This window comes from Protopterus annectens, chromosome 6.part0 (genome assembly GCF_019279795.1).
Source record: "Protopterus annectens isolate FY-2018-M chromosome 6.part0, PAN1.0, whole genome shotgun sequence".
Taxonomy (NCBI): Eukaryota; Metazoa; Chordata; order Ceratodontiformes; family Protopteridae; genus Protopterus; species Protopterus annectens.
In genome coordinates, this window is record NC_056737.1 from 1,674,697,204 (window position 1) to 1,674,724,475 (window position 27,272).

The following is a 27,272-nucleotide window of genomic DNA, read 5'->3' on the forward strand; positions in this document are numbered from 1 at the left end:
ACCCAGGTGGTAACACTTCATTGTCTTTAGTGTGAGGTTTTAACCAGGTTTCAGATAAACAGAGAATCTCAATTCATGTACCTTGTTATTAATGTTTCTAATATTGAGATGACAGGCTAGGAGAGAGTTAGCTGGCCTATTAATTGTAGGTTTGTAGCTTAGATTGCAAGTAGAGGGGGTATGTGTATCTAAAGTGGGTGGGCCAGGGTTGGGGTGAATATCACCACCAAGTATTAGGTTGAGTCTATACTTGGTGATGAACTTCAGGAATTTGCTTATTAGTTTGTGGTAGTGTTTGGATCTAGAGCTAATGTGCCTGGGGTTGAGATGTTGATAGACTGAACAAGATGTTGGATAGGACCTGGTACTGTAAGTATGGTTGGAGGCGGGAGGATTTACAGCTGTGGTGATAGTATGGCCTTTTGGGGCCTGAAATCCTGTGAGAAACTGGTTTTCATACAAGGTAAGGAGGTATGGTGCGAACAAGAGGGGTAGTAAAGAGGAGTATATCATTATCTGTGATTCAGCTAGTGAGTTAAGGAACTGTTTTACCTGGTGATGCAGCACCAGAAGATAGAGTGGTGAGGTAAAGGTACTGGAAGGGGGATGGGAGAATGCCAGCTGAAAGCTAATAGGTGCTATTAAAATGTAGGTAGAAGAATGGGGGTGGGAGGAATTATCCCAGATGCAAGCAGATAGGATCTAGAAGTTGGGGGAGTGGCTATAGTACTATAAATTTAGAGGTACTAGGGGCGGGAGGGAATTGGGGGCAGGGAGGGGAGCGAAGAGAGCCCGAGCATAGCAGTGCTGTTGCAGTTTACAAGGTTTCCTAAGGTGTCCTAAAGCTATAAGGTTAGTATTATAGCTCTTAATGTAAGAGTCAGTTTACTTAAGTTACAGGGGAAGGAGGCAAACATTCAAGTAGAAAAAAAGAGCCCTATGGCTGACCAAAATGGTGACCTGCTTAATTGCACAGCACTGTAAGTGAAAGCTTAACAAATGATTTTTGTGTGCAACCTACTCTGCTTAAATGCTGAGAGAAACTGATTTTGTTATGGTGACCAAATGCAGTCCTGTAGACTCCGTTTTGTAGGGAAATGTAGAGTTCAACTAGGAATGTGGTAGTGTAGGGGTACTGCCTCTAACTTATTAAGTCGAATGTCATGAGCAGGAGAATTTTGAAGATTGATTTAAAAGTCCATGCTTGGCTTTGCTGGAGATCATATATTAACAAGGAATTTGATCTGGCACTAACTGTTAACATGGGTGTGGTAGAATGTAGTATATGTGTGCAACATCTGGTAACTGTCCAGTGCCTCCAAGAAGCCATGTGATATCATCTGGAGTGATAAACATGTACAGTCATTGAATCCTAAACAATAATAAACTCATTAACTTAGAGACTGTTTAGGAACTTCTGTTCCATGACATTGGGAAACAGTTTTCTGCATCCCAGTAAAGCACCATTTTAGTTTAAATGCAAAAAAGGAAACCAGATTTTCAGGAAGACTGTTCTGCAGTTTGAACAGATGCTGGTTCACAAAACTTTGTGGCTGTGTTGTTCCCATCATTCAGTGCAAGAGGGGTTTGCCTTACGTCAAATTTTGCCAGGTGATCAATAGACAAAACAGTTCAAATATAAAAGATTTTACCAAGCTTTGGATATGAAGTGTGATTTGCATCTCAGCAAGTTGTAAGTGGAGGAGCACAAGCTTAAAATGTCAGGCTTGTCTCCCTACCTGCTGCTGTTACCACACCAGAAGCTGCACCTTTTGGGCTCATTTGCCTTCTGTCGTTTGGGCCTCTCATAACCCTGGTTGGTTTCACAAGCTGGGTTTCTGTAAACTCAATTTTTCTTCTGTGCCTACATGCCATTGTTTGCATTGCTAGTGGGATAAGTAGCACAAACCTGAAGCATAACAGAATAAACAGATCATTTATACCTGAGGAGGAGTGCTTTTATCAGAAAGGCTCCAAGACGTGTTGGCCCAAACCTAAACAAAAGATAATTTTTTATCATAACTGGTGATTGCCAGTGTATAAACGCCAGGAGTGTTTGTAGATGATGCACAGTGAACTACTAAAATGCTTTTATATACTGTACTTACATAAGCCATCTTGTCCCTTTTCCTTTTTAAAGCCAGCATATTAAAAACGCTGAAATGGTCTTGAAAGACGTGGTTTAATTCACATACTTAAGCAAGCTATAGTCTTGACAAGAAAGGTAACTCCTGTTCCTCTTTCTTTCAAGTTATTAAAATGAATGCAAGTAAGTTCTCACAGTAAATAAGTTACTTCATCATGTCTTGGATTTTCCACAGTAAAGAAATAGCAAAATGAAGTGAAAATCTAAATAAATAAATAATATTTTGTTTTGGAAGTTTATAGATCTCTAATTTTGTATTTATCTCTATTGTCTCTTGGTTGCTTACACTGTAGTTATGCTGTGTAATGTTTTTATTTTTTCCCTTAGGAAAAACCCTTGCTTAGTAACCAGAGCTACTTTCATTGACATCCATATTATCCTGTGTAATTACCTTGGGAAATTCAGGAATAAAGGCAAGTCTAATGTTATATTCACATATCTGTACCTATGTAACCCAGGACGTTTCTTTAGTGTGTCATATAATTACCTAATTTACTTCGGGCTGTGCAGTATATTTAAAATTAAGACTTAGAAAACAGAGGTACTAAGAGTCTGTAATGTAATATTACCATGCGTGGTTGTTTCTAAGCTGTATGCCTGCTTTTGAAGTTAGATCAAGTGCATTTGTAGATGAGAAGCACGGATTTGTCTGAGGTGACGTTCTCATCATCTTGAACAGATTTTGTGATCGAGGTGTTAATGCATTAATATGCCTTCTGTTAAGCTCCCCTAGTAAACATTGCTTCTCAAGCCGCCGCCCTTCATTTCAGAAGAAGAAAATTCCAAGCTAGCACATGAAGGCATACAAATCTGAAATAAATGTATGAAATTTAAGAGCATAAGACAAAGGTCTTTCACTCTGAGACATTTTAATGGTAACTTTACAGTATTAGTAATTATAATGAAATACATTCCACCCACGCTAGGCTCGAAATAAATTAATTCAAGTATGAGTTTTCATAGTTGAAGGGCACTGTTTTGTTTAAAGTCATGTTTGATGTGAAATCCTGTTCAAGCCACAGGAAAGGAATACTGCAGTTTCAGTACTCGAGGGAGTTCTGTTGTAATTAAATTGCCTGATATAAACAGAAATTAATATCTAGTGTTCATGTATGTTATTTAATCATAACATCTTGCACGTGCAGTTTTATTTAGTTCAGTTCAGTATAATTTCAGATTGATCTAATTTAGTCTTGTTTGCAGAGTGTTAGAGCAAAATGTGAAGCTGGGTTGTGGGAGGAGGCGGCCAGGTTCCAAACCAAACAGTTTCTTGGTGCATTTGGAAAAGAGGCCCCAGGAAGTGCCATAAATGATTTCCAGACTGTGGGCTGAAACTGATTTTCATCAACCTGAACTGGAATTCAGTATAATGAGGCTTCAGCCAGTTAAAAGTCAGACCACTTGTAATTGATTTTGTCTGTTGGAATGCTTAGGATTATGAAGACAAGCACAATAAGCAAACATATGCAGCTGGTTTTACTGTGTCAAATACGGTCTGGCCTTTAGTCCTCTGAGAATTTAATATCCCTGCAGTAAGGACCTCTTCAAGGCAAATCTTGTATTATTCAGAGCTGTGGGGGTGAGCAGTTGTTTAGGTTTGTCAGTATGTTCTTTCATCTTCACAATTCAAACAGAAAGCAGTGGAAAAAAGTTTTTTTTTTTCCTTGGGCTGTTTATAAGTTTGTTTGTTAGCCATACCACTGTGTTTGTTGAAAAGCTAGAATAGATGAATGCAGTAGATATACATTTTTGTAGGAAAGAACCTGTTTTTTTAACCCTTCAGCCATCCATTGCAGTTAATACTGTGCAATCGATTTATGCAGGGACAACACGAGTCTGTACTTTGAATAAAAGCTGCTTTTTCACGATCCACTGAACATTAATGTACAAATTCAGAACCATCTCACTGCAATAATTTATGGTTATTTTAAGGATAAGAAACTGTTGTTTTAGATGCTCAGACGTGGGATTCTGCATGGAGCTGCTACGTGTAGCTTAACTAGCAGGAGCCCTTCGCATAGCTGTTTGGTCTGTGTTCCTCCACCAAATGGGTGGGTTTTAGGAGAGTACCATACCTGTCATCAGGGTGTCTGTATCACTTAGTCTGCCTGAACTTACCCTGCAGATAGCTGAGTGATGTTATTGTCAATCAGCTGCTGCTATGCTTTTCCCAAAGTAAGGAAAGCCATCTCGTCTCTCCATTTCTTCAGTGCATTGTATCATTGTACCCATGTCTGCCAACAATTTGTCCTGCTTCTATATTTCAGTGCCTTTTATAGAATTTCATTTCTGCCATATGCACTTTCTACTTCTCTGTTACTTACTGAATGACTGGTTAAAAAAGAATTCTTGTCATCAACCTGCAAACCAGAAGCCCATGCAACCAAATGCCAAGGCATCAAAGAATTTAAAGTGAAAGCTCTTCTACGTGAACATTCACCACGTGGACAACTCACAAATAGTGACTTTAAACACAAGTCATTGACAACTGCTGCAGCATCTTTGAAATAAAACGAGACTAAAACACAGTACAAAATCAGTTACATTTTTTTTGCACTTCATAACCCCCTTAACTATACTCTCTCTCTCTTTATATATTTTGACTCCATGCAGTCTCATAATGCAAGAATTCTGGACAAAGCTAAAAATAATTGGGAGGCAAAGGCCCAACAAAAGGGCAATCTTTTAAACTTGTAACACTTGAGCATGCTGTGAGATCCCTTTAAACTTATAGCACCTGAGCATGATGTGAGATCCCTTTAAATGTGTAGCACCTGAGCATGCTGTGAGATCCCTTTAAACTTGTAGCACCTGAGCATGCTGTGAGATCCCTTTAAATGTGTAGCACCTGAGCATGCTGTGAGATCCGTTTAAATGTGTAGCACCTGAGCATGCTGTGAGATCCCTTTAAAGTTGTAGCACCTGAGCATGCTGTGAGATCCCTTTAAACTTGTAGCACCTGAGCATGCTGTGAGATCCCTTTAAACTTGTAACACTTGAGCATGCTGTGAGAAACTTTTTAACTTGTAGCACCTGAGCATGCTGTGAGATCCCTTTAAATGTGTAGTACCTGAGCATGCTGTGAGATCCCTTTAAACTTGAGCACCTGAGCATGCTGTGACATCCCTTTAAATGTGTAGTACCTGAGCATGCTGTGAGATCCCTTTAAACTTGTAGAATCTGAACATGCTGTGCAATCCCTTTAAATGTGTAGTAACTGAGCACGCTGTGAGATCCCTTTAAACTTGTAGCACCTGAGATTGCTGTGAGATCCCTTTAAATGTGTAGTACCTGAGCATGCTGTGAGATCCCTTTAAACTTGCAGCACCTGAACATGCTATGAGATCCCTTTAAACATGTAGCACCTGAGCATGCTGTGAGATCCCTTTAAATGTGCAGTAACTGAGCACACTGTGAGATCCCTTTAAATGTGTAATAACTGAGCACACTGTGAGATCCCTTTAAATGTGTAGTAACTGAGCACGCTGTGAGATCCCTTTAAATGTGTAATAACTGAGCACGCTGTGAGATCCCTTTAAATGTGTATTAACTGAGCACACTGTGAGATCCCTTTAAATGTGTAGTAACTGAGCATGCTGTGAGATCCCTTTAAATGTGTAGTAACTGAGCACGCTGTGAGATCCCTTTAAATGTGTAATAACTGAGCACGCTGTGAGATCCCTTTAAATGTGTATTAACTGAGCATGCTGTGAGATCCCATTAAATGTGTAGTAACTGAGCATGCTGTGAGATCCCTTTAAAGTTGTAGCACCTGAACAGTGCTTTGAGATGTCATTATATCTTTGTGACTCTCTGGTAAATTTTATTCACGAGTCTGTAGTCTGTATTCACGTGGAATGCAGACCACATTATTGACCTTTTAACTCTTTGGAGGTTTCTTATTCATCTTTCGGGCATCACACTGTAGAACTGCACACACAACCAGAACCCAGTAGAGAGGACTAATTTGTAGAGTTAAGTTGTAGATACAACTGTTAAATCAATATTTAAGCATCTATACTGAAGTATTTCTCCTCAAATGATCACTCCGACCACCGGTTGTGTCTCTCTAAGTAGTTGTTTACCATAGCATTCCCCTTAATCTTTCGTCTCTTTATATTTAAACATTTGCATAGATTTGAATAGAGTAGAATTAAGCAAGGCTAGACAAGTCTTATTCCTCATTTGTAATTGTATTTGCAACAGTCTGTGATCAGTACATAAGTTATATAGTGCCATGGTTATGCTCTTAAATCAAGAAAAGGACAGGCTTTTTAGGCACCTTTTCTGACAGTAAGAATGGTACTGACTAACCTAAGCACTTCAAGCAATGTTAAGGTCTAGTCTCAAATACTGCAGCTTAATAGTTTTCAGTGCTGACTTACACAGAGTAGCAGCAGTAGGTAAAACAACTTAAAAATATGGTCAAGCAAGGTCATTAACTGCATTGCTTCTGCCCGCTGTCACAGCCATAGAACAATTTACATCTGTAACTAGATGTATGTAGAGCAATAAAGCTGCGCACTCACCACAAAAAATTATGACTTGTTGTCTTTCATTATAGCCAACTTACTATGTGTTCTTCACATAGATGCCAAGATTCCCCTCTTGGGTTATGTTTTGCTTCTCTCACAAGGTAAATTTCTTGACATCCTTGACTCAAACATATAATAAGCTGGTTTTGATCTGAGACCTGATCATAATCCTCTGTATCTGCTGCAGAAACACTTCAAACAGCATGTATCATGTTCTTTGTTAGTATATAGTTTATCTGTACGTAATTGTTTTTATAGGAATATTGCCGTATTTCACAGTGTAAAAACATCTTTATGTATCATTTCCTGTTTTGTATCTTATTTGCCTTTGTGTCAGGATCTTAGCTGGAAAAGGATCAGTGGTCCAGCCTAGCTTACCTGGTTGTGAAAAAGTGAATAAATAGATAAATGTTTACATCATAGAATGTTGCACAACATAAGATGGCAAAGCAGCAGTTGGTTCATCTTATGCCCAGTGCCCATTCCCACTGTAGCTCCCCACCCCTCCACTCTTAAGTGAAGGGAAATAATAATAATAAATTAATTAAAAATACTTTTGGCTCCTACAGCAGACCCATGCCACTTCAGTAAAGAGCAAAAAAAAAGGTATACTGTGTAGCAAGCAGATTGGTACCTTTGAACCAATCTGCTTCCTAAAGTGGGTCTATATTACATAAACGAAAATCCAAAAACGTGAACGACCTAAAGGTCGAAAATGCAGGACCTCGAACATGCTGTTGTGGGGGGCTGCACCCTCTCACACCCCCAGCTAAATATATATACCAACTCCAAGATCGCATTACAGTGAGGAAAGGGCAAATAGTCCAATCCTCACTGTACCACGATTTCACAAAAAGCAGATCGAGATCCTGCATTTCTGTTATTTAGGTCATTCGCTATTTTAAGCTTTCGGCATTCTAATAAGTGCAAAAAAAAAAAATGAATACATAAAAAACTTAAGCAAATTGGTACATTTGCACCAATCAGCTTCCAAAGCTGATCCATACCCCCTCAGCAAAAAAAAAAAAAAAAGAAAAACACTTAATCTTACACAGTAGTAAGCCGACTGGCACATTTGTACCAATCGGCTCTCAACTTCCTTCAGCCAATCTCGCTTCCCCACTTAAAAAAAAAAAAAAAAAAAAAAGGTTTCCAAAAATGATGATGAAGATTATTCCTGGGGCAACTATCCCCTTTGCCCCACCTTTGCTGTGCTAGTGTAAGAAATTATTTTATTGTTATTGTTATAGATCTCACAGAGGAATCAATTTCTTATTCATTAATATTTGTTGGTATCATAACCATGTGACTGCTAACTTGTACCCTTCTCACCTCAAACACAAGTAAGCTCATTCCTTCTAACTCAGCTAGTCGCTGCATATAACCCAGTTACCAAGTTAAAGTAGCAGAAATACATTGGTACTATCTGAATCATTGGACACATTATTCAGTTACTAGTGCCCTGGACTAGCTATCAAATTGAGAATGAAAAGGTAACTATGTCAGTGTTCATCTCCCTGCACTTTAAACTTGTTTTGTAACTTTACAATTTTTTAATGTTTTCCTACCACATTTCTTGTAATGTTTTTGGAGATCCAGAAGGCAGAGTTTTTTTAATTGTTTGGAAATTTGTGTCCATATTTGCTTCTCAATATCACTTTGATGTAACAGAATTTCCTTCTATGCATGTTGTCCTAAGAAAAATGCTGTCAAAAATGATTTTTTTTTCCCTGAGAAACATAGCCTGGTTTGTTTATTGGTGAATTTTATAGGGAGTGGGAGTGAAGCTCCTCTGAAAGCTCAGTGTTAATAACGTCTGCTGAAGTTCCCATCCTTGGGAAGAGTTTAAATATTTGGAAAAGCAAACCTTAGTTAACAAAAAAAATATAGCAGCATATAAATGGTGCTGTCCTTTTTCAAACACAGAGTATATAGTCACCCTGAACAAAAAAAAATATCTTGATTATGTTGACTGTTTTTTTTCAGTTAGTATCAGTATATTACTTTGGCTTTAGAGTAGTACTGTTGCATGCATCTGATGAAATATTTTCATCAGTCTTCAAACTAAAACGTTTTTGCTTAACTCATCATACTTCAAAACTGAGTATGTTACATATTCTTAACCATTTGTTTTTACATAAAATTATTAAAGACGTTGCTGTCTTTATTAATAACCATGTTAGGTTTCCAAAGGCCTATAAAGCCTTTGTCTTCTGATTCAGTTTCTTTTACATATTTTAAATGTGCATTGTCACGTTCATGTGACTTAATTTTTGCACCAAATTATGTGGTGCTTAATGTGCCGATCAGGCTTTTTAGCCATCGGTGTACTTCTGTGTGTTTCCTTTATGGAGAAATAATCCTTGTGAAATTCCTTTTCCCTGCATTGGATGTCACTGAAGATTAAGCCTGATCTGTAACCTCAGTGACATCAGCTCAGAGAAAACCGCAAAATGCATCCATAGAGTTTAATGGATGCATGCACAGAGGTGCGTCTATTATACTCTGTTGACCACTGCCTTACATGACATCAATGAAGAAAATTCTACATTTATTTTAGTCTTGGTTTTAGTAAACGTTTATGAAGTTTTTTATTGAAAAAACATCCCAAATAAGTTAGTTTTGAGTATGGCAAGATGCATTGCAGTGCTTAACTCACCAAATGCCCCGATGCAGTGTTAAAGTGTGGCAGTACACTTTGTTAGGGCATCTATTTTGATGTTCTGGTAAGAAGTAACATTGGGCCCAATTCCAAAGACTTGCTGTCAGTATAAGTGATCACTTACACCGAGAAAAGTTCTTTTGGAATCTGGTGTCTGCTGTAAGCCTGTTTATAGATAGGCCTTACACCAAAGTAAATGACTTAAACTGAGAGCAACTCTTTTGGAACCTGGCCAATTGTGTGTGCAGTTCATTTTGTCTTACTCTTCTGAAAATGCTCCTTAAATTTTGTGTTGTGTATCATAACACAAATCTGGAAAATCTAGACGAGCACTTCTTTTCTCATGTACATGCTAAGCCACCACAAGATATCTGAAATTCAGAAATGTATTCTATGATAAGTGCAGCTCTGTCCTTTGCTCTTCATTTCTTTGAGGCATCGGGTAGCTATTTTTAATTAATGATAAGATATTCATTATTTGACTACTGCTGTGGCAGCCTTGGCTACACATGGGTCACATCCTGCATAGAATAGAGGACAGCCAGACAGCTTCCAAAACTTAAGGGTACCTTCCAGATACCTCTAGAAAAATCAGTGGTCTGGGCACCAAGCCCTTCAGTGATTTCTACATGCCAAAGAGTGCTCCTCTTGCAGGGTTTCTAGAATCGAAGGCTGGCTAGCATTTCTTCATTACTGGGCAGATGAGTTAGTATTTTATTTCATGATAGAAACATTGTTTTTTTTCCACTGTGAAATTTGTTTATTTACTTATTTAATATTTGTTTGCTGGGAAAGTCCAATTGGGTGATGCCCCATTTTCATCAGAGGCCTGGGGAGAAAAGCTCTGCAGACAGATAAGCAAATTACAAAATGTTATATGTTATGTTGCAGTTTTACATAGTACAGTTTCATACAAAGTGAAAATCACAAGATTCACATGGACATGGACTAATAGGGAATAATATATACATTTGGTAATTCAAATAATAGTTTATTTTATTCTAGGGTCGGTCTTGGGGGAAGGAGTGAGAAATACCTCTCTCACTAGCTAGACTGAGATACCTGAAAGGTGATGTTCCTGATAGACGTTGGTCTGCTTCTATGGAAATTCCTTTTAAAAAGAAGCAGAGAATTACACTTCCTCTGTCTCAGTTACTTTAGATTATAGGGCTTAGCTCAGGCCTTAGTTCTGTGTCTTATCCAATCTCATTCTGGTTTTAATGCTAAAAGTAAAAGGAGCTGTACTTTCTCTGAAGATTCCCAGTGAATGAACCTGAAATGGATTTTGAGGTGACAGCAACTTAGCTCATTTTATTTATTTTTTTCCAAAATAAAATTAAGATGCTTGTTTTTAACGTGGATGGGTACGTATAATTCCTTTCAAAGATATTTTAACATAGGAATGCATTAACAGGGAAGAATCCATGGGCAGATATACTAGAATAACAAAAAAATGAATCCTGATTGAGGAGTAAGAAAGTCGAGAAAATACCAACTCATACACAAATTTTTGCCAGCGCATTCCTTTTCCTATAGTACTTACAGCTTTGGAGGATGTTTTTATTACAGCCTGTAGCATGCCTGGCAACTAGACTGCAGCCCCTAATAAGTCAGATAGGTAGAATAAAAGTCTTCAGTCTTAACATTTTTTTTTAATTTTCTGATCCCAGATGTCATCCTACAGTGAATTCCTTAGCAAATCAGGTTGCTGCCAAACATTGGGTAAATGCTAATACTTCCCCCTTCTGCCACTCTTATTTTTTTAAACAAGAGACATCTTTATTAAATTATCACTCATACCATAGGCAATCATACATTTATATAAATGAAAACAAACCATATTGACATAATTTCAGTTGCAAACATTACGCATCATGTATAATCTATCCAGTCATCTCCAGTCAAACATTGTATAGTTCATTCAATTCCTGCCTTCCCTTATACCTCATTCCTCCTCCAAAACATTATTCTGCATGTATTGTTCCCACAATTCACATTTTGTTCTATGTAATTTGCTCAGACCCTTTTCTAAAGATCCTACTTTCAGTTGTTTTATCTCTGTTACTATATTCACTACTTCTAGTACAATTGGTTTAGATTTTGATTTCTATTTTTAGTAATTGCTTTTTTGGCAGCCACCAGAAATAAACTCAGCAAGGCCTTTCGATGACTACGGAATTCTGATTCTGAATCACAGCCTAAAAAAATAATTTCCTTAGTTACACCCATTGTTCACCCAGTATTTCTGATAATGTAGTCTGCAGGGATTTTTTTTTTACAATCTGCCAATTTATTGCACTCCCAAAATATATGTCCCCATTTACCTCTTTCTTCCCCATCATACCTCCAATATTTGCAATCTACTGGAGGAAAAATTCTTCGTAGTCTGCTTGGGATATAAAAATACCAATGCAAACACTTCCAAGCAAAGATCCTAAATCTTCTAGACTTTGTTGCACATTTGGGAGCCGTACATGTGTCCTCCCATTGTTTCTTTCTGAATTGCTTATCCGGTCTCTCTTCTCAGTCCTTTCTAACCCCCTCTGATTGATTCCTGTAGTTATCATGCAATATTTTATATGCCCTCTACTAATCACCCCTTTTTAACAGCAGCTTCTTTTCTAGATTCTACTAAAAACACCAGTGCTGGTCTTTTGCTTAGAATTCCCTATTTCTTTCTGTTTGCTTGTACTCTGATATCAATCCTTGGTAGGAAAGGCAATCTCTAGTCTGCAGTCCAAGTGAATTCTTGGCCTCTTCCCATTCTGTTAACTTTCTCTCTCTAGTTATTTACTCCCAATGTCTTTGTTCCTTTGCCAGTTTCCTCCAGTAAATTCCAGCCCCTCTTGCCTGTTCTCTCTCTACCCCTAATTGCAGTCACCCGTATCAGCAGAATCTCCTTTCCTAAAGCCTTTGTTGACTTAGTTCCTAGAATATTTTCTTCTACTTTATGAGTATAATATTCCATATAGTTATTGTTATCCTCCTTAAGGATATGCATCCAAAAATCCCAGACTCTCTTTGCTTCCTGAGTTTCCCTCATGTTTCATCATCATCCCTTTCCCCTTTGAATTACAGCTTTCTGCTTTTACTATGTATAGAAGCCTACTGTGTAGCTCTGAAATGCACCTTCAAATCAGGTAACCCCAAACCACCTTGTTCTGTTGGAAGGATTAAGTTATCCCACTTGACTCTTGCCCTGTTCCCCTTACAGATAAAACCCTTCAAATCTTTATTAGTTACTATTCCCAACTTCTCCTCTGGTTGATAAAAATATGCTTGCCCTGTGTTTAAAACAAAAAGGTCTAAAACATTTTCATTGCTTGTATCTTATCTGTATCCATAAAACAGAGCTTCTAAATTCTCAATTTTATATTATCTTTTGTTTAGTCTCTTTCTACATATCCTTAGCTGCCATAACAGAATCATTTTTAATCCAAATATATGTAGGTATTCCTGAACCAATTTGTGTGTAGGTACTTAGTTTACAGCTATTGCTTTTGTTTTATCTTCATTAATTTTGTATCCCGAGAAGATTTTAAACTGTCTCAGAATGTTCCACAACACTGAAATGTCCTTTTCTGCTTTAATCAGATATAAAATAATGTCATCTGCAAATACAATAACTTTCTTGACTACCATATCAATTATATTCTTGAATTTCTGTGTCCTTTATTTTGTTTGCCAATAGTTATGAATATAACACAAATAAAGAGGAAAGAGGACACCCCTGCTTGGTTCCTGTGCTCAAACAGAATATATCGGATTTGACCCCCACACTAATTTTCACTTGTGATTCCTCATATATCTTCCTAATCATCCTTATTATTTCATCAGGGAATGCAAATGCTTCCATTGCCCTGCTGATAAAATCCCAGCTTACTCTGCCTCTGCCACACTTATTGTTCGAACTTGTAATTATCATGGTCACATGTTAAAGGTTTTGCTTGTATTGTTTGAGAATATAAGGAACATTATAACTACTTTTTCCTCTTCTGAGAAAAATTCTTCTGTGAATGTTTTTGTTCCTGCTGCTGTCTCAAGTGACTAATCATTCCTCGAAGGGTGTTTATGATTCAGCGGATGTATCTTCCAGAGCAGGTACTGCTGGAACTGTTAGGAATGTTTCCATGGCTACATTCTCAAAATATACCTGAAAATGTTAAAGCTAAAATTTTGAATTTTCCTTTAATATATGAAAATTGTGGACCTTTAACTTTGGAGGTTGTTGAACATAATACAGGAGACTAAGAAATTATTTATTTAGTTTACTGAGCCTTTCAGGATGAATATGTGAGTTTACAGACAGATCTTATAGGTGTATAAGTTCATAAGTGTTTACTAGGCTAACCACCACAAGGGCCTTTTTAAGCCTAGCCATGCAGCTCAAATCTCTGACAAGTTCTAATACCCTTGATAAGTGTAAGCATGGGCCTGGGAGATGAACCATTTGCAAGTTACCTGCCTCCATTCACATAGGTGCCAAACCAGGGATGAATTAGCGGTTTCCCAGGGATGAATTTCCAGTTTCCTATCCAATTGTCCAAGTTACACTTGAATTGGGTTTGGGAGGAACTCTGCTTCACATGGATGGGGAGCCTGTTTCATAGACAGGGTAGTCTCTGAGAGACATACCTATCTCCCCAGTAGGTCCTATTTATATCACAGGCAAGGTTTAAGTCTTTAGAACAGGTAATTCTGGTGCTGTTTCTTTTGTGGATATGCAAGAGGTCCATCAGAGTGGGGTCTGACAGTGCCCTGTATGCCAGGCATAGCTCTCCCCTCAAAAGCCTGTAGGAGACAGAATACAGAATCATCTGCAAATGTAGTCAGCCAGAGACCACTGACATTGGCCTTGATTTCTGAGAAGTAAATGCCAAAAAGGAGCAGTCCAAGGACTGATCCCTGAGGGACCCTCTTTGTAGAGGTGGACTCCCCAAGTCTAACTTCCTGGGTCCTGTCTGTGAGCCAGTTGGCTATCCACCAGGTGACATATGGGTTTGTAACTAACCTTTTGAGTTTGTCAACAATGCCCAAGTTTGGTATTGTGTCATATAAATTGGCCATGTCAAGGAAGGCAGTGTGAACGATTTTGCCCTCATCCATTACTTTTGTGACCTTCTCAAAGAAGTCCACCAGGTTGAGTAGGCATGATCTGCCCTTGACAAAACCAAACTGGGTTGGTTCCAATGTCTGGAGATTTGCTATGTCTCTGTTGATCATCTCCATGATAATTATTTCCATGGCTTTACATATAAGACTATTGAGACTTATGGATCTGTAGTTTCTAGGGTCTGTAGATGGCCAGCCTTTGTGCAAAGGGATGACTGTTGCCTTTCTCCATTCATGAGGCACGAAGCCTGTTTGGAGGCTACAGTTAAATAGTAATTCCAGAGGCCCTGAAAGGTCATGTTTCATGCTATTTAGAAGGCATTGTGGAATATTGTCTGGGCCCATTGATGCAGTATTCTTGGTCTTGGAGAGAGCATATGATTGAGTTAGCAAAATAACCACATCAAACTACTAAGAAGGCAAACAAAAAAAACCACAAGCACACCAGGAACTGAACTCAAAACGAAATGTAAAACGTGAAGCTCACAATTTATTTAATTATGCTTTTCGTTCAGCTGGATAGCCAAACTCCATCAGACAAAAAGACCTAACACAGCTTAAATAGCACTAATTAGTCATGTGCTCTAAATCATTATTAGATCCAATTAAGCCACAAATTTGATTATCTAAAAAATGTGTTCAATATTGAAAACTAATCCACAAACATTTAAAAACAACACTTAATATATACAAGGGACCATCCCAAGTAAATGTTGTTGTGTCTTTCGGCTTATCCCGGTTAGGGGTCGCCACAGTGGAACTCTGGTCCGCTAATGTTTGGTAGTGGATTTTTACGTGCCGAGTTACCTGTCCTGACGCACTTCAATGAAGGCACACCCATTCACGCATGCCTCCACACAGAAGACGCTCTAGCTGAGAATCGAACGGGACAACGTCTTGCTGTGATGCAACAATGCTACCGCAGCACCACTACCACGGAGGACCATCCCAAGTAAATAAACAACATAAATACTGTTAACATTAAGAAATCTATATTACCTAATAACACTCAAATGGAAACATTTTGTTTCGAGTTCAGTTCCTGGTGCGCTTGTGGTTTTTTGTTTGCCATATGATTGAGTTACTTTAGTTCTGATGAAGTCCATATTACTGAACAAAAGTGCTCAACTATCTTAATAAAATCTGTGAATTTTAAGTGTCCTGGTACTGGTGCCGTGGTTTGTACTTGTGGTGATATTGGGGCAGTGATATTTTGGAGATGATCCCATGTACTCAGTCTGCATTTTCAGTAGTTCTTTCTGGTTCATGTTTCCAGTTCCTGTCAGCTACCTGTATGTTGTAGTGTTTTGTCTTGTATAGTTACTATTGAAGAATGATGTAGAAAGGTCTCACTGGATATTGCCATAGCACTATATTAGAGGTTGTTATGGTCATTATCTTAACAGTGATGTAATGCACGGAGTACTGTATGCTTAAAAAACAGTTATGCACAATCCTGGTTAAATGCCATTGTGTGACCTTAACAACACTTAAACGATTGTTAAGCACCCCCTACTCACTGTTAAGGTCAGGTCTGCACTTCTCACTCTCAAAGTGAATTTCTTGGTATCCATGTCTTGAGCACATAATAAGTTAGCTACGCTCGACAACCTGATCATATTCCTCTATATCAAACACTCGTATATAGTTTTTGGTCTTCCCTCCCTTCAATTTTTTTTTTTGTTTTGCTTTCTTCTGTGAGTCTTTAATGAAGCTTCATTTTTCAGATAATGTCACTTGGTGGTTTGATTAATTTTTCTGAGTTTTCTGCAACTCTTTTTTTTTTTTTTAACTAAAACCTGAGAGCTGTGTCACATGTCTCATGTATCAAATGAGACACTGTAATGGGTTCAGGTTGTTTATTATACATAAACACATCAGGAGTTGTAACTGGAACATTACTTCAAACACAGTTGCATGCCTGCATTCACTCTGACTATACAAAATGGCACTGATCTTGCACATGCTCAGTAACTTATATGCACATGCTATCTAGCTACAGTGGCTGACTAGGTACAATACACATAATGAACTACATCCTCTCTCTTTGATTTGTTCGACATGCAGTAGGAGAGCAAGATATTTTTAACAAGCTAGATATCACGTCAATGTATAACAACAAATGAATTCAAGTCCACATCGGTGTGTATCACGGAATGGGTCTGGAAATTCTACCTGATCTGATCACATAAAACTTTGAGTGGGTTTAGCAACAGGGGCAGTCTCTGGGGATTTTTTACAATTGGAACTTCAGGGATTACATCAGGATTACTTGAAGAAAGTACACTGTCTTCTGAAAGTTGAACAAGTGTAGAGTCACACTGAGAAACAGTCCTCTGGCACAGGCAATCTGCTGTGTCATTGGTTTGGAGGCTGGTAATATGCGTCTTCGATTCCTTCTGAAATCCATTCCATCAGATTGTACGATGTAAGATCTCGGTTCTTTTCAAATATCTTTGACCATTCCCACTCGGTCATATCCTTTAGATGTTTGCATTCTCACAATCTCTCCTTGTCTTAATGGTCTAAGAAGTTTGCTGGACTTATCATAGCACAATTGTTGTGACTGACGTTTTCTCGAAAGTTGGGCCTTGACCATTCTGTTGTTCTTTACATTTAGTACGAACAATTGTTTACTGATCAGTAAGGTTGTTCTCGTCTGTCTGGACTTCAGTCTCTGAGCAAGTGAACCAAGCAAGGTATCTCGAGGAATGTTTCTGAGATTAAGTAAGTTAAGAAAAACATCCTTACCATCACTCTTGGATTTCTCCAACAAATGTTTCACACTTTGGACTGTACACTCAGCTAATCCATTGGACTATGGATACTCAGGACTACAAGTAACATAGACAAATGTCCCAAGACTCAGCAAAATTCTTGAACTGTTGACTTGTAAACTGTGCACCATTGGCAGATACGACTTTGTAAGGATTACCATGGACAGAAAAATGTCTCTTCCATTTTGTAATGACAGTGCTGGACGTTAAATCAATTTCAAACCAGTTAGAGTAAAAGTCTGCTAAGCACCAAGTAATACTTGAACCATTCCATTCAAAAATATCAGTAGCAACCATCGGTCATGGTAATTCAGGAATCTGGCTTAGCTGAAGTGGTTCTTTTTGTTGGTGCGATTTAGGAGTATTGCAAATTGAACATGCCAGAGTTTATTTCTGTATATCTTTTGACACAGAAGGCCAAAATACTGTGCCGCTTGCCCTTCTTTTGGTAGAATCAGTACCCGGGTGATCACGATGCAAATTTTGATGTAGTTCTGTTGTAATGCTTTAGCAATTAACACTTTAGGACCTTTCATGATGATTCCATCTTCCATCATAAGTTCATCACTGTAAGGCAAATACTTCTGCATGTCAAGTGGTAGACTGGTTTGTCGTGCTGGCCATCCCTGACTGATAAAATGTTGCAGCTTCTGAAGAATTGGAACTGAAGCTGTATGATTTCTGAGTTCATCAAGATGTGATGATGAAAATTTTTGACTTCCTTGACTTCAAAGTCTGCTTTCTCATTGTCATACCTTTTTGTTGTTTGTCTGGATGCTGTCGACAAAGCATTTGCAAGGTGTAGATATTTGCCTTTAGTATAGACTATATTGAAATTGTACTTTTGCAGTTTTAGCATCATGCATTGCGGGTGTGCTGGAGCGGTATGTATTGTTTTTTTCAGAATTGTCACTAGAGATTGGTGATCAGTCTCTATTTGAATAGTTTTACCATAAATATAATCATTGAACTTAGAACATGCAAACACTACTGCCAAATCCCTTTTTTCATTTGTGCGTACTGCATTTCAATTTGAGTTAAAGTTCTGGATGTATAGGTGACTGGTATGCCTTCTTGAAGACATGCTGCACAAAGCCCAAACTTTGAAGCATCACACGAAAGAGTTGCAGGTTTCTAAACATCATAATATCTTAATGTGGGTGGACTGGCAATTTTCTGCTTCACAATGTCAAATACTTTTTGGTGTTTTTCCAACCAGGACCAGTTTACATTTTTGCATGTCAACTCACGGAAGGATGCTGAAAGCTCACTCAGGTGTGGGATGAACTTTCCTAAGTAGTTGACCATACCAAGAAAATGTTATAAAGATGTCACATTTTCTGGAACTGGCATCTCAAGAATTGCTGCTTGCTTAGACAGATCTGGCTGTAAGCCAGAACTGGTAAACAAATGACCCACATAAATAACTTCTTTCAGTTTGAATTTGCAATTCTAAGGATTCAGTTTAAGATTTACTTCACGTTCACAGTCTAGAACTTTCTTGAGGTTTCTATCATGTTTGGCTTCACCATTGCCCCCCTACAGTAATATCATCTACTCTATAATACCACACGGATAACCTGAAAAAATTTGTTCCATAACACGTTGAAATACTTCACTGACAGAATTTGTCCGAAATGACATTCTCAAGAATCTGTATCTATCAAATGGTGTACTGAAAGTGGTTAAATATGAACATGTGTGATCCAGAGATATTTGCCAAAAGGAACGTTTTGCATCTAAAACTGAAAAAAACAATGGCATTTGGCATGAGAGCAGCTACTATTTCTACTGTCCAGATTGGATGATGAGGATGATTAAGTGCTTTGTTTAAGCCTCTTGGTTCAATACTTATTTGAATATCATCTGTGCTTTTCTTATGAGCTACAACCATGGAGGATACTCTTTAATTCACTTCTTTTACTGGAGTAAGGATGCCTAAATTCACCATTTTGTCGAGTTCTGCTTTTACTTTGCTCTGCATTGCTACTGGACTCTTCCTTGCTGGTCTTGGCAACTGGGCTTACTTCATGGTTTAACTTCATGGAATATGGCTGGAAGTTTGCCAAGCTCGTCTGTGAAAATATCAGCATATTCACTAAATATTCTGTGTAAAACTATTGTGGTTGTTGTTCAGACTTGTATGGTGGACCTCTTTATTAAATGAAACCAGTCCCATTCTCAAATTGTCTTTGAGGCCTAACAGTGACTGCACGTGTCTTTTGACTATGTAAAACTGCAAGTCATAGCTGTTCAAGGCAGAATGGCACGCATACCTCTCAAGTGTACCTCATTATGAGGAACGTACCTCATTTAGGGTCTTAAAAAGTTCATGTTCCTCAAAGTTCCTCAATGTTCCACAATGAAAGACTCTGTCACACATTCAGTGTTAGGAATTTTTTGAAGTGAAATCCATTGTAAATAGAAGTGAATCATATTAATTAATTAAACGATCTTCTTTATAAGTAAAACCAGCTTATTTTAACCATCCTATGACATTCCTAGTTGAAGTTGTTAGTAAGCCATTAGCATGTGTTCCACATTTTGCCCATTTGTTCCACATTATGAGAGCTAGTGTTCCTCATTTAGGACATGGAAGGTTGAGAGCTATGATGGCACGAAAGAACTTTTGCACCATCAGTTTGAATCTCTTCACCACCATAAGCAACTAGTTTTCTGCACTTCGCTGAATCAAGTTTCTCACCAGCTCATACTTTGGCAAACATTTGTGCTCTTGTAACATTGCACTTGGATCCAGTGTCTGCTTTAAGCTCTATAGGTTTCCCATTAATCTGAATAGTATAAAATATTTCACTCTTTGCTGTCAACTAATAATCTGCTTTGTTAACTGTTTTATCAGTCACAGACACGCCATTTATATAGAAAGTTTGCTCACAGCTTCTCTCTCTCTGATATACTTGCTTCTTTGGATGCGCTCTTTTAATAAAAGTATGTGCCACTTTAGATTTGCAAAACCTTTTGAAATGATTCCGGTTTTTACATTTATAACATTGCTGACCAAAAGCTAAGCACTTCTCTCATTTAGGTTCACGACTGCATTCACGATTACGAAAATTAACAATAAGGTTATTTGTTGAGGCCCCAATCACTTTATAGTTAAGGTTGGGTACTGCCACACCCATTGGTTTATATTTCTTTTTCATCTTAGCTTTAAGTTGTACACTATCAACATTCGTACTGGTAGATATTGCATACACGTTTCTCATTCGTAAGCATATTCGTATGCTTTTCTGTAAGCTCATATATTTAACAAATCTCAATGGCTTTGCTCAACATTAAAATCACTGTCTCGAAGCAAAATCTTTCTCACTACATTATTATTAACGCCAAGTCTGTCTTTTATTAACTCATATCTCAGATCACCAGATCTGCATGTTTTTGCTGTATTTCTTAAGTCAGTAATATATGCTACTATAGTTTCACCAGGCTTCTGATTACTTGTGTAAAACATGTGTCTTTCCATTGTAATATTCATTTGAGGGTTATACATTTCTCTAAATATACATTTCATGCACTCAGGGTCATACACGGCAGGTGCATGCACAAATGAACATTCCCTCTCAATGACTTCCAAGCCAGCTAAATTAAAAAGTATGAATGCCTTTGTACATGCATCTTTATCAGAAAATGCAGCCTGTATGAAAATATATTCTTGCTCAAACACTCACCAATTCTCAGCAATATTATTAACAAACACCAGTGGTCCAGGTCTGCAAAATCCCTCTGCTGTAACAACAAAATATGTTTAAATATAAGCATAAACCAGGTACTTGTAATTATGCTCAAATGCGCACAGCAGTCTCTCTGAAAAGGTTTTACTTGAACATTCCGGACACTTCCAATACTTCAAAAAGTTTAGTTAATGAGAAAAAGTAGTACATTGTGGAAAAATGTGGTCATTTTAGCCTTTTTGTACATCTTAACACTTAGGAAATTATTTCAAACACTTTTGTATTTATTTTGAATACTTTTATCTGTATGCCACAATTTCGGATGTTTTGTTTATCTCAATAATTATTCGGTGACTGAAAAATCGTTTAAACGAGTTTACCTTTGAATAACTGTTGACCTGTTTGTGAGTTGGCTCCTGTATATTCCTCCACTTATAACTGTGTGCCTCATGGTTTGCGAGTTGCTTCAACATCAGATCCCATTCTGACACCATGTTGCATGCCTCGTGTATAATACACTGAGGCACTGTGATGGGTTCAAGTTGTTTATTATGCATAAACACATCAAGAGCTGTAAATGGAACATATATTTAAGCTAACTCATTGACTCATTACCTTACCTCAAACACACTTGTATGTGCATCTCCATTCATGCCTGCATTCACTCTGACTATACAAAATGGCAGTGATCTTGCACGTGCTGTCTGGCTACAGTGGCTGATTAGGTACAATATACACAGTGATCTACAAGCTGTAGCACACTTTGCAGGAAGGGTGTAAACTGTAACGACTGTTTGCTACGTTTGTAGCAAGCAGTTTACTGCAGTTTAAAAACATTTTTTTTTTTAAGTAAAACTTGAGCGCTGAAGCGCTCCATACAGACAGGTATAAACTATAGAAACTGTTTACTACAGTTTCAAATAAGAAATTCTTTTTTTTTTTTTTTGTTATAAAACATTTTAAAGGAAGGTGGAGGCAGGCACAGAAGCAGGACCTGAATGGCTGGGGCTGGAGTGGGGGGGTGTCATTTGGCTACCTGGTTGGTGCGCCAGTAGAAGGATTTTTTTTTTTTGCTTTTCACTTCAAGAGCTGAGAGGGTGTGGTGCTAGGTACATTTTGTTGTTTTGTAAATCGTTTTCTGTCCCTGTCTTATCCCTGCAAAGGAGCTTTTGTCTCATTGTGACTAACAGTAAACAGAAGCCATAAGTTAATAACTGTAATTCTTACAAGAATCTCAGTCTGTTTTATGAGTGTGAAAATTTTGAAAAATGCATCATATGTATGTTTGTTTGTTTTGGGGATCGAATACCGCTAGTGATAATAAAACTATCACAGTTCTCTGTAACATATATTGTGAGCTTACATGTGCTTTGCATTTTTTTATTAACCATTTAAGGTCCATGGACCTTTTTGGCCATGACTTGGATTAAAGGCAAGGCAAACATAAACAATGTGTGATCGCATAGTTTGATAACAAGTACAGTATCATGAATTCAGTAAGGAAAGTATAGTACTGATTAATTAGGAAATGAAACCATCCTAATGTGTGTTTACTTACTACCCGAGGTGATTATCTTTTCTGTGTGTTCTTTATGTATTTAAGTTTTTCGTGTACATATATTAAAAGTAAGCTACCTGTTGTCAGACTTCGCCTGTGAGATTGCAGTAAAATGTTAGGTACAATGTCATAGAGCAAAACCACAATAGAAGTGAATATTTTGCAGTTTACACTGGCAGACATTATTAGAAAAAAATGTACAGAATATTATGCAGGTACAATCTGTTACCACAAAAGGCATTTTCACCATTAAATGTTCCAGACAGAGCCAGTTGTAACTAAAGGTGCCCAGCAGGATGTTAGTATGAGTGCTCCCTGCTCAGTTCTTTTAAACTTCTCCCAGAAGCAGGCAGTGTGAGGTCATTATTACCGCTGTTGTGTAACGTTCTATTTATTAAGCTGTCTAACTAAAGTCTGTCTTGTGTTTATTGGCTTTTGTTTGGGAGCCTTAAAAGCTCTGTCTGTCTCTCTAGACCACATAAATCAGATATTGGCAGTTAGAAGAGTGCGTGAAGTCTGTTGTCCTGCAGGCTTGAGATAATGTGAAGTAAGCATTCACAGTTGTGTGTTGGCTCTCGGCTCCTGTTTGCTTCATTAAGACTTGGTGGGTTTGTTTTTGTGTTCCATTTCTTCATACAGTAAGTAGATTACTGAACCAGCACAACATTTGCTATGTACAACTGGATCAGAACACCAGCAGAAAAGAAGCAAAATAAATCTGTTACTTGGGACAGTTCTTAGGCTTAAATCTTTTGTAACTTTAGCTCTCTGCACAGCATATTGTTTTCCTAGTACCAAGACCATGAACTTACAGAGTCACTTAGAACTTTTCCTGAATGGCTTTCACTTGCTCTTGATAAAGGAGAGTCGCATTTACAGAGAACCTTTCTGTATGGTACAAATAACAGAGAAAAAAGCCTAAATCAAAGTTGAAATACTGGTATCTGCATAAACTAGCATCAATGAATCCTCTCACATTCTTCATTTTATGGAGAAAACAAACATCTAACCCCACCTCAGTGGTGACATGAGCACATGTTATCACCACAAAGTTCACCTGTGCCTCACTTTGATTACAAATTCATTTTTCCTCACATTTGCCAACAGAGACTGACGTCACATGCTTGGGGTCCACACCGTTGTCATCCCTCAGCAGCTCCATGCATCACAGTAGGCCTCCAGTCTCCAGCTGAAGACATGTTATTAAAGCGTTTGTGTAAGATGGTCAGGCACCCCCCTGAATGGGAATACCTATCCTCCCTGCATGCACATCAGTAGCTGAATTCAGAGTACCTGAAGTATAGTTGGGGCTTTATCTCTCTGCACCACCAGCTCAGGTTCCTCTACCTTCTCTGTTTAAAACTTTGTGTTGATTTCATTGTGAGGCTTCATACACACATCTGTAGCTTTTCATTCTCCTCAGAAACTGTTCCACAGGTCTGTAAATGTCTTTTTCAGCTTGGCATCTAAATTCCTCAAAACCTTTAGGACTGAAAACTGCAGGCAAATCTGTTTTCTTCCTTCTTTGGGAACAATTTTTGTAGGAAAAGTGGTGACCAACAAGATTATAAGCTCAATGGTAAAACAGGGAATCATTGCCAAGGGCAGCTGTCCATATTTGTAGATTAAGTTCTTAAACTTGCACATCACCAGCTTTCAAGAAACTTGGTTGTCATAGCTCCATGTTGATATTTTCTACGTTTGATATACATATCAAGATTATTCTTGAAGGAATTTAATAATAAACTTATTTTACTAGTAAAATGATTATTGCAGAATCTTGGACAGTGTCAAGTATTATATCCTTCACTTTTTTCATTATTGACGCTTTCATTATTACATTCCATGAATTGCTACTGAGGCCGAGGTCCCTTCTTAGTAACTTATAAGTAGAATACAGCAATGATTGTTGATGTTTTGAATAGCTTATATTTTCTAATTCTGATTTCTCTTGTAAGAAATAACTGTATTATTTCATATTCTTTCAGGTGACTTATTGAATAGCTACAGAATGCAGCTCTCTGCTTAGTTGTGGAAGGAATGAATGAAATATAAAGTGGTGCAGTGATCTCCTGCTATTTACAGTTAGATGGACTATATGCTATTTTTTTTTTACTTTGGTAGGTCCACACTGATCAAAGTTTAAGTTAAGGACATTAATATAGATGGTTGCATGCTCTTTAGACCCTCTGAAATAGAGGAAATGTGAGTAAAACAAATACGTACCATAAATTAATGGACATTCACAAGGACTGTAAGCTTTGAACTGTTGATCCTTCTAAGGTTATACTGTCCAACCCCTGCCTGGAGTTATTGAGACATGGTGTGCATTACAAGTATTACATTAGTCTGACAACATAGTATTCACACGTCATTCTTTTTATACTATTCCCAAAGTGGACCAAAATGAATGTCAACCTTTGGGAATGACTAGTAGAGTCTTGTATTAATAGGCTTCCTAACACAGAATTGGTTTTCCATGTAGTATGTTCAACCTAAGGTGAAGGCCCTGCTATATTAAAGATGCAAGACATGTGGAAACATCTTATTAAGCTTGTTGAGTAAGTAAACTTCTTTTTATAGTCATAAATAACGTGAAAAGTTTATACACATCAGTGCACCATAAAGATGGTCCTCATGTTGTTAAATATTTCTTTACTTCTAGTAATTAGATTAATTACATATTATTTTTATAGCAATTCTGTTTGGAAAGTATTTTTTCTACTTTTCAGCTGCATTTTTGTTGCAAAAGATAGATACTGTGATATTGGCAAAAATTGTTCTCTTGCATTCATGCCCCTTCCCCACAATTTTTTATTTTATTATTTATTTATTTATTTAATTCTGTTATAAAATTATAAATTCTGTATCAATTTTTTAAATAACAGTAACAGATTAAAAAATAACATAAAAAGAAATATATACGTGTTTCATACAACAGTTTGATATAATTAATTCATAACTGACTCTTACTTTATTCATATTTTCCCAATAATTTTGATTTTATCCACAATTTAAAATATGAATTACTGTATTTAGATCTTAATATTATAGCATTCATTTCCTTTTGGCATACAGCATTGCTTTGCAAGCTGTTTTATCTAGGTGAAACCTTGCACAAGGTACGTCAGAGAGTGTTGAAACTTCTTAGGGACATCCATAGTAAATAAGTCTATAGTCCACTGACTAAACATTTTATTAGAATGCCACCATTCCAGTCACCACTTACACAGATTAAGAATTTTGTATCAGCTGTGATGAGAGTTTTTTTTTGCTTCCTGTAAGAATTTGTACAATTATTCCACTATTGGCATGCAGTTAGCTCATTCACTCAGAATGGGGTACCAAAGCAGGCCTTTCCCAGGCTAGGTAAAAGCCCTAGAGCCCCATTCCTGCTTGGTAATCCCAACTGATTCACCATTCTACAGTGAAATCCAGGAGGAAGGGAATGGGCCAGCTTGGTTTTCTTGAGGGGAGACCTGCAAAGTTATTCTTAAATATGACACTATTTAGAGGAAGGAATAACAACCTAGCTCATATTAAAGTATTTATTGCAAAGGCAGGCAGGCATTTGATGTTTCCTCCTCTTTTGCCTGTTCTTTGAGCCTTTCACATATGCTAGTCTTTTTATTTTTATAAATCCTTTAGTGTTACTGTTGGTTCTTTTTAGTATATGAAATTGTTTATTTAAATTCCTTGTTTTGTCATAGTCCATTTTGATTGGTTATTACTAACTGATAGGTTGAAAAATGGGAGTATGTGTTTTACTGATTTTATCACAGAAAGCCAGGCAAAGCTGAAGCTCTGTTGTGATAAATGCATTTAACTTTCCTTCAGGTGCCTTAGTGTATATTTCATTAAGTTAAAATTACTGTTTACTATTGTGACCAGGTACTTAATGATGGTATTGTTTTTATAATTTTACCATTTATTTTCTAATCATAATTCATGACCTTTTAGGCCAATCTACATTTTATGATATTAAAGCTAAGAGAGTTACTGTTGTCCCAGCTGTGTGTGTTGGAGAACTGCAGCATCTTTTATTGAAGCAATTGTGTTACCTTCTGTTAAGATAGGACATCGGGCAGCAGATTTGGTGCTGTGATGTGCTTCGCTTTGTACTACTAAATTTAAATATTTTACTTTTAAAACTCTTAATATCCTATGGCCAAATGCTGGTTTCATGGTACACAGGGATAAAGCCCTGACTTTGCTGCAGGTGATTTGAGTTTGAACAGCAGCTCATTTTCCTGTCAGAGCTAGATAGAGAGGATGGAAGTGCTCAACTGCTGCTGTCTTGCCCATCCTGGGCAGAGTGAGAGGCAGCTCTGGCTAGCCACAAGAGTGACACCTATCAGGAGCCCTAGGTGTTACCTAGTAGAGTTTGAGTCTGCTATACCTTTTGTGGCGTGGTGCATTTGCCCTGGTAGCTGAAGGGAATTCAGCATATAGAGGCTCATTTCCCCTTGGGAGACATCAATGGTAGAGAGAGAGAGAGATTGGTAATGGAGCTATCAGGTGAGGTCCTTGAGGGAGCAAAAAAAAAATCTTATGGCCACCAGGGTTATGGTCTTTTGAGAAAAGGCTAGCCACCCAGTGGTGTAAACCTTGGCTCTAAATGATTGTCACTGTTGAAGTTATACCCTAACTCCATGTGCAAAAATGGGAAAAGGGGTTGTGGAGGGATAGTTCTATGCTTTTGAGTCACACAGCTGGTGTCAAACAGATTAAAATGTAAAGAACACAAACATATTAGTGAGCCCTGGCCACAAGAACATACATGAAATATA

The 27,272-nt window shown here is 37.7% G+C and overlaps 1 protein-coding gene across 1 annotated transcript in view; it reads left to right on the plus strand.

Moving 5' to 3' along the window:
• THADA (THADA armadillo repeat containing) overlaps positions 1–27,272 on the plus strand; it is a 3,943,996-nt gene that overhangs the window by 2,900,617 nt on the left and 1,016,107 nt on the right. The window contains exon 31 of the mRNA XM_044073699.1: positions 2,474–2,559. Within this exon, the coding sequence (XP_043929634.1) occupies positions 2,474–2,559 (86 nt within the window). The remainder of the gene's footprint in view (positions 1–2,473; positions 2,560–27,272) is intronic.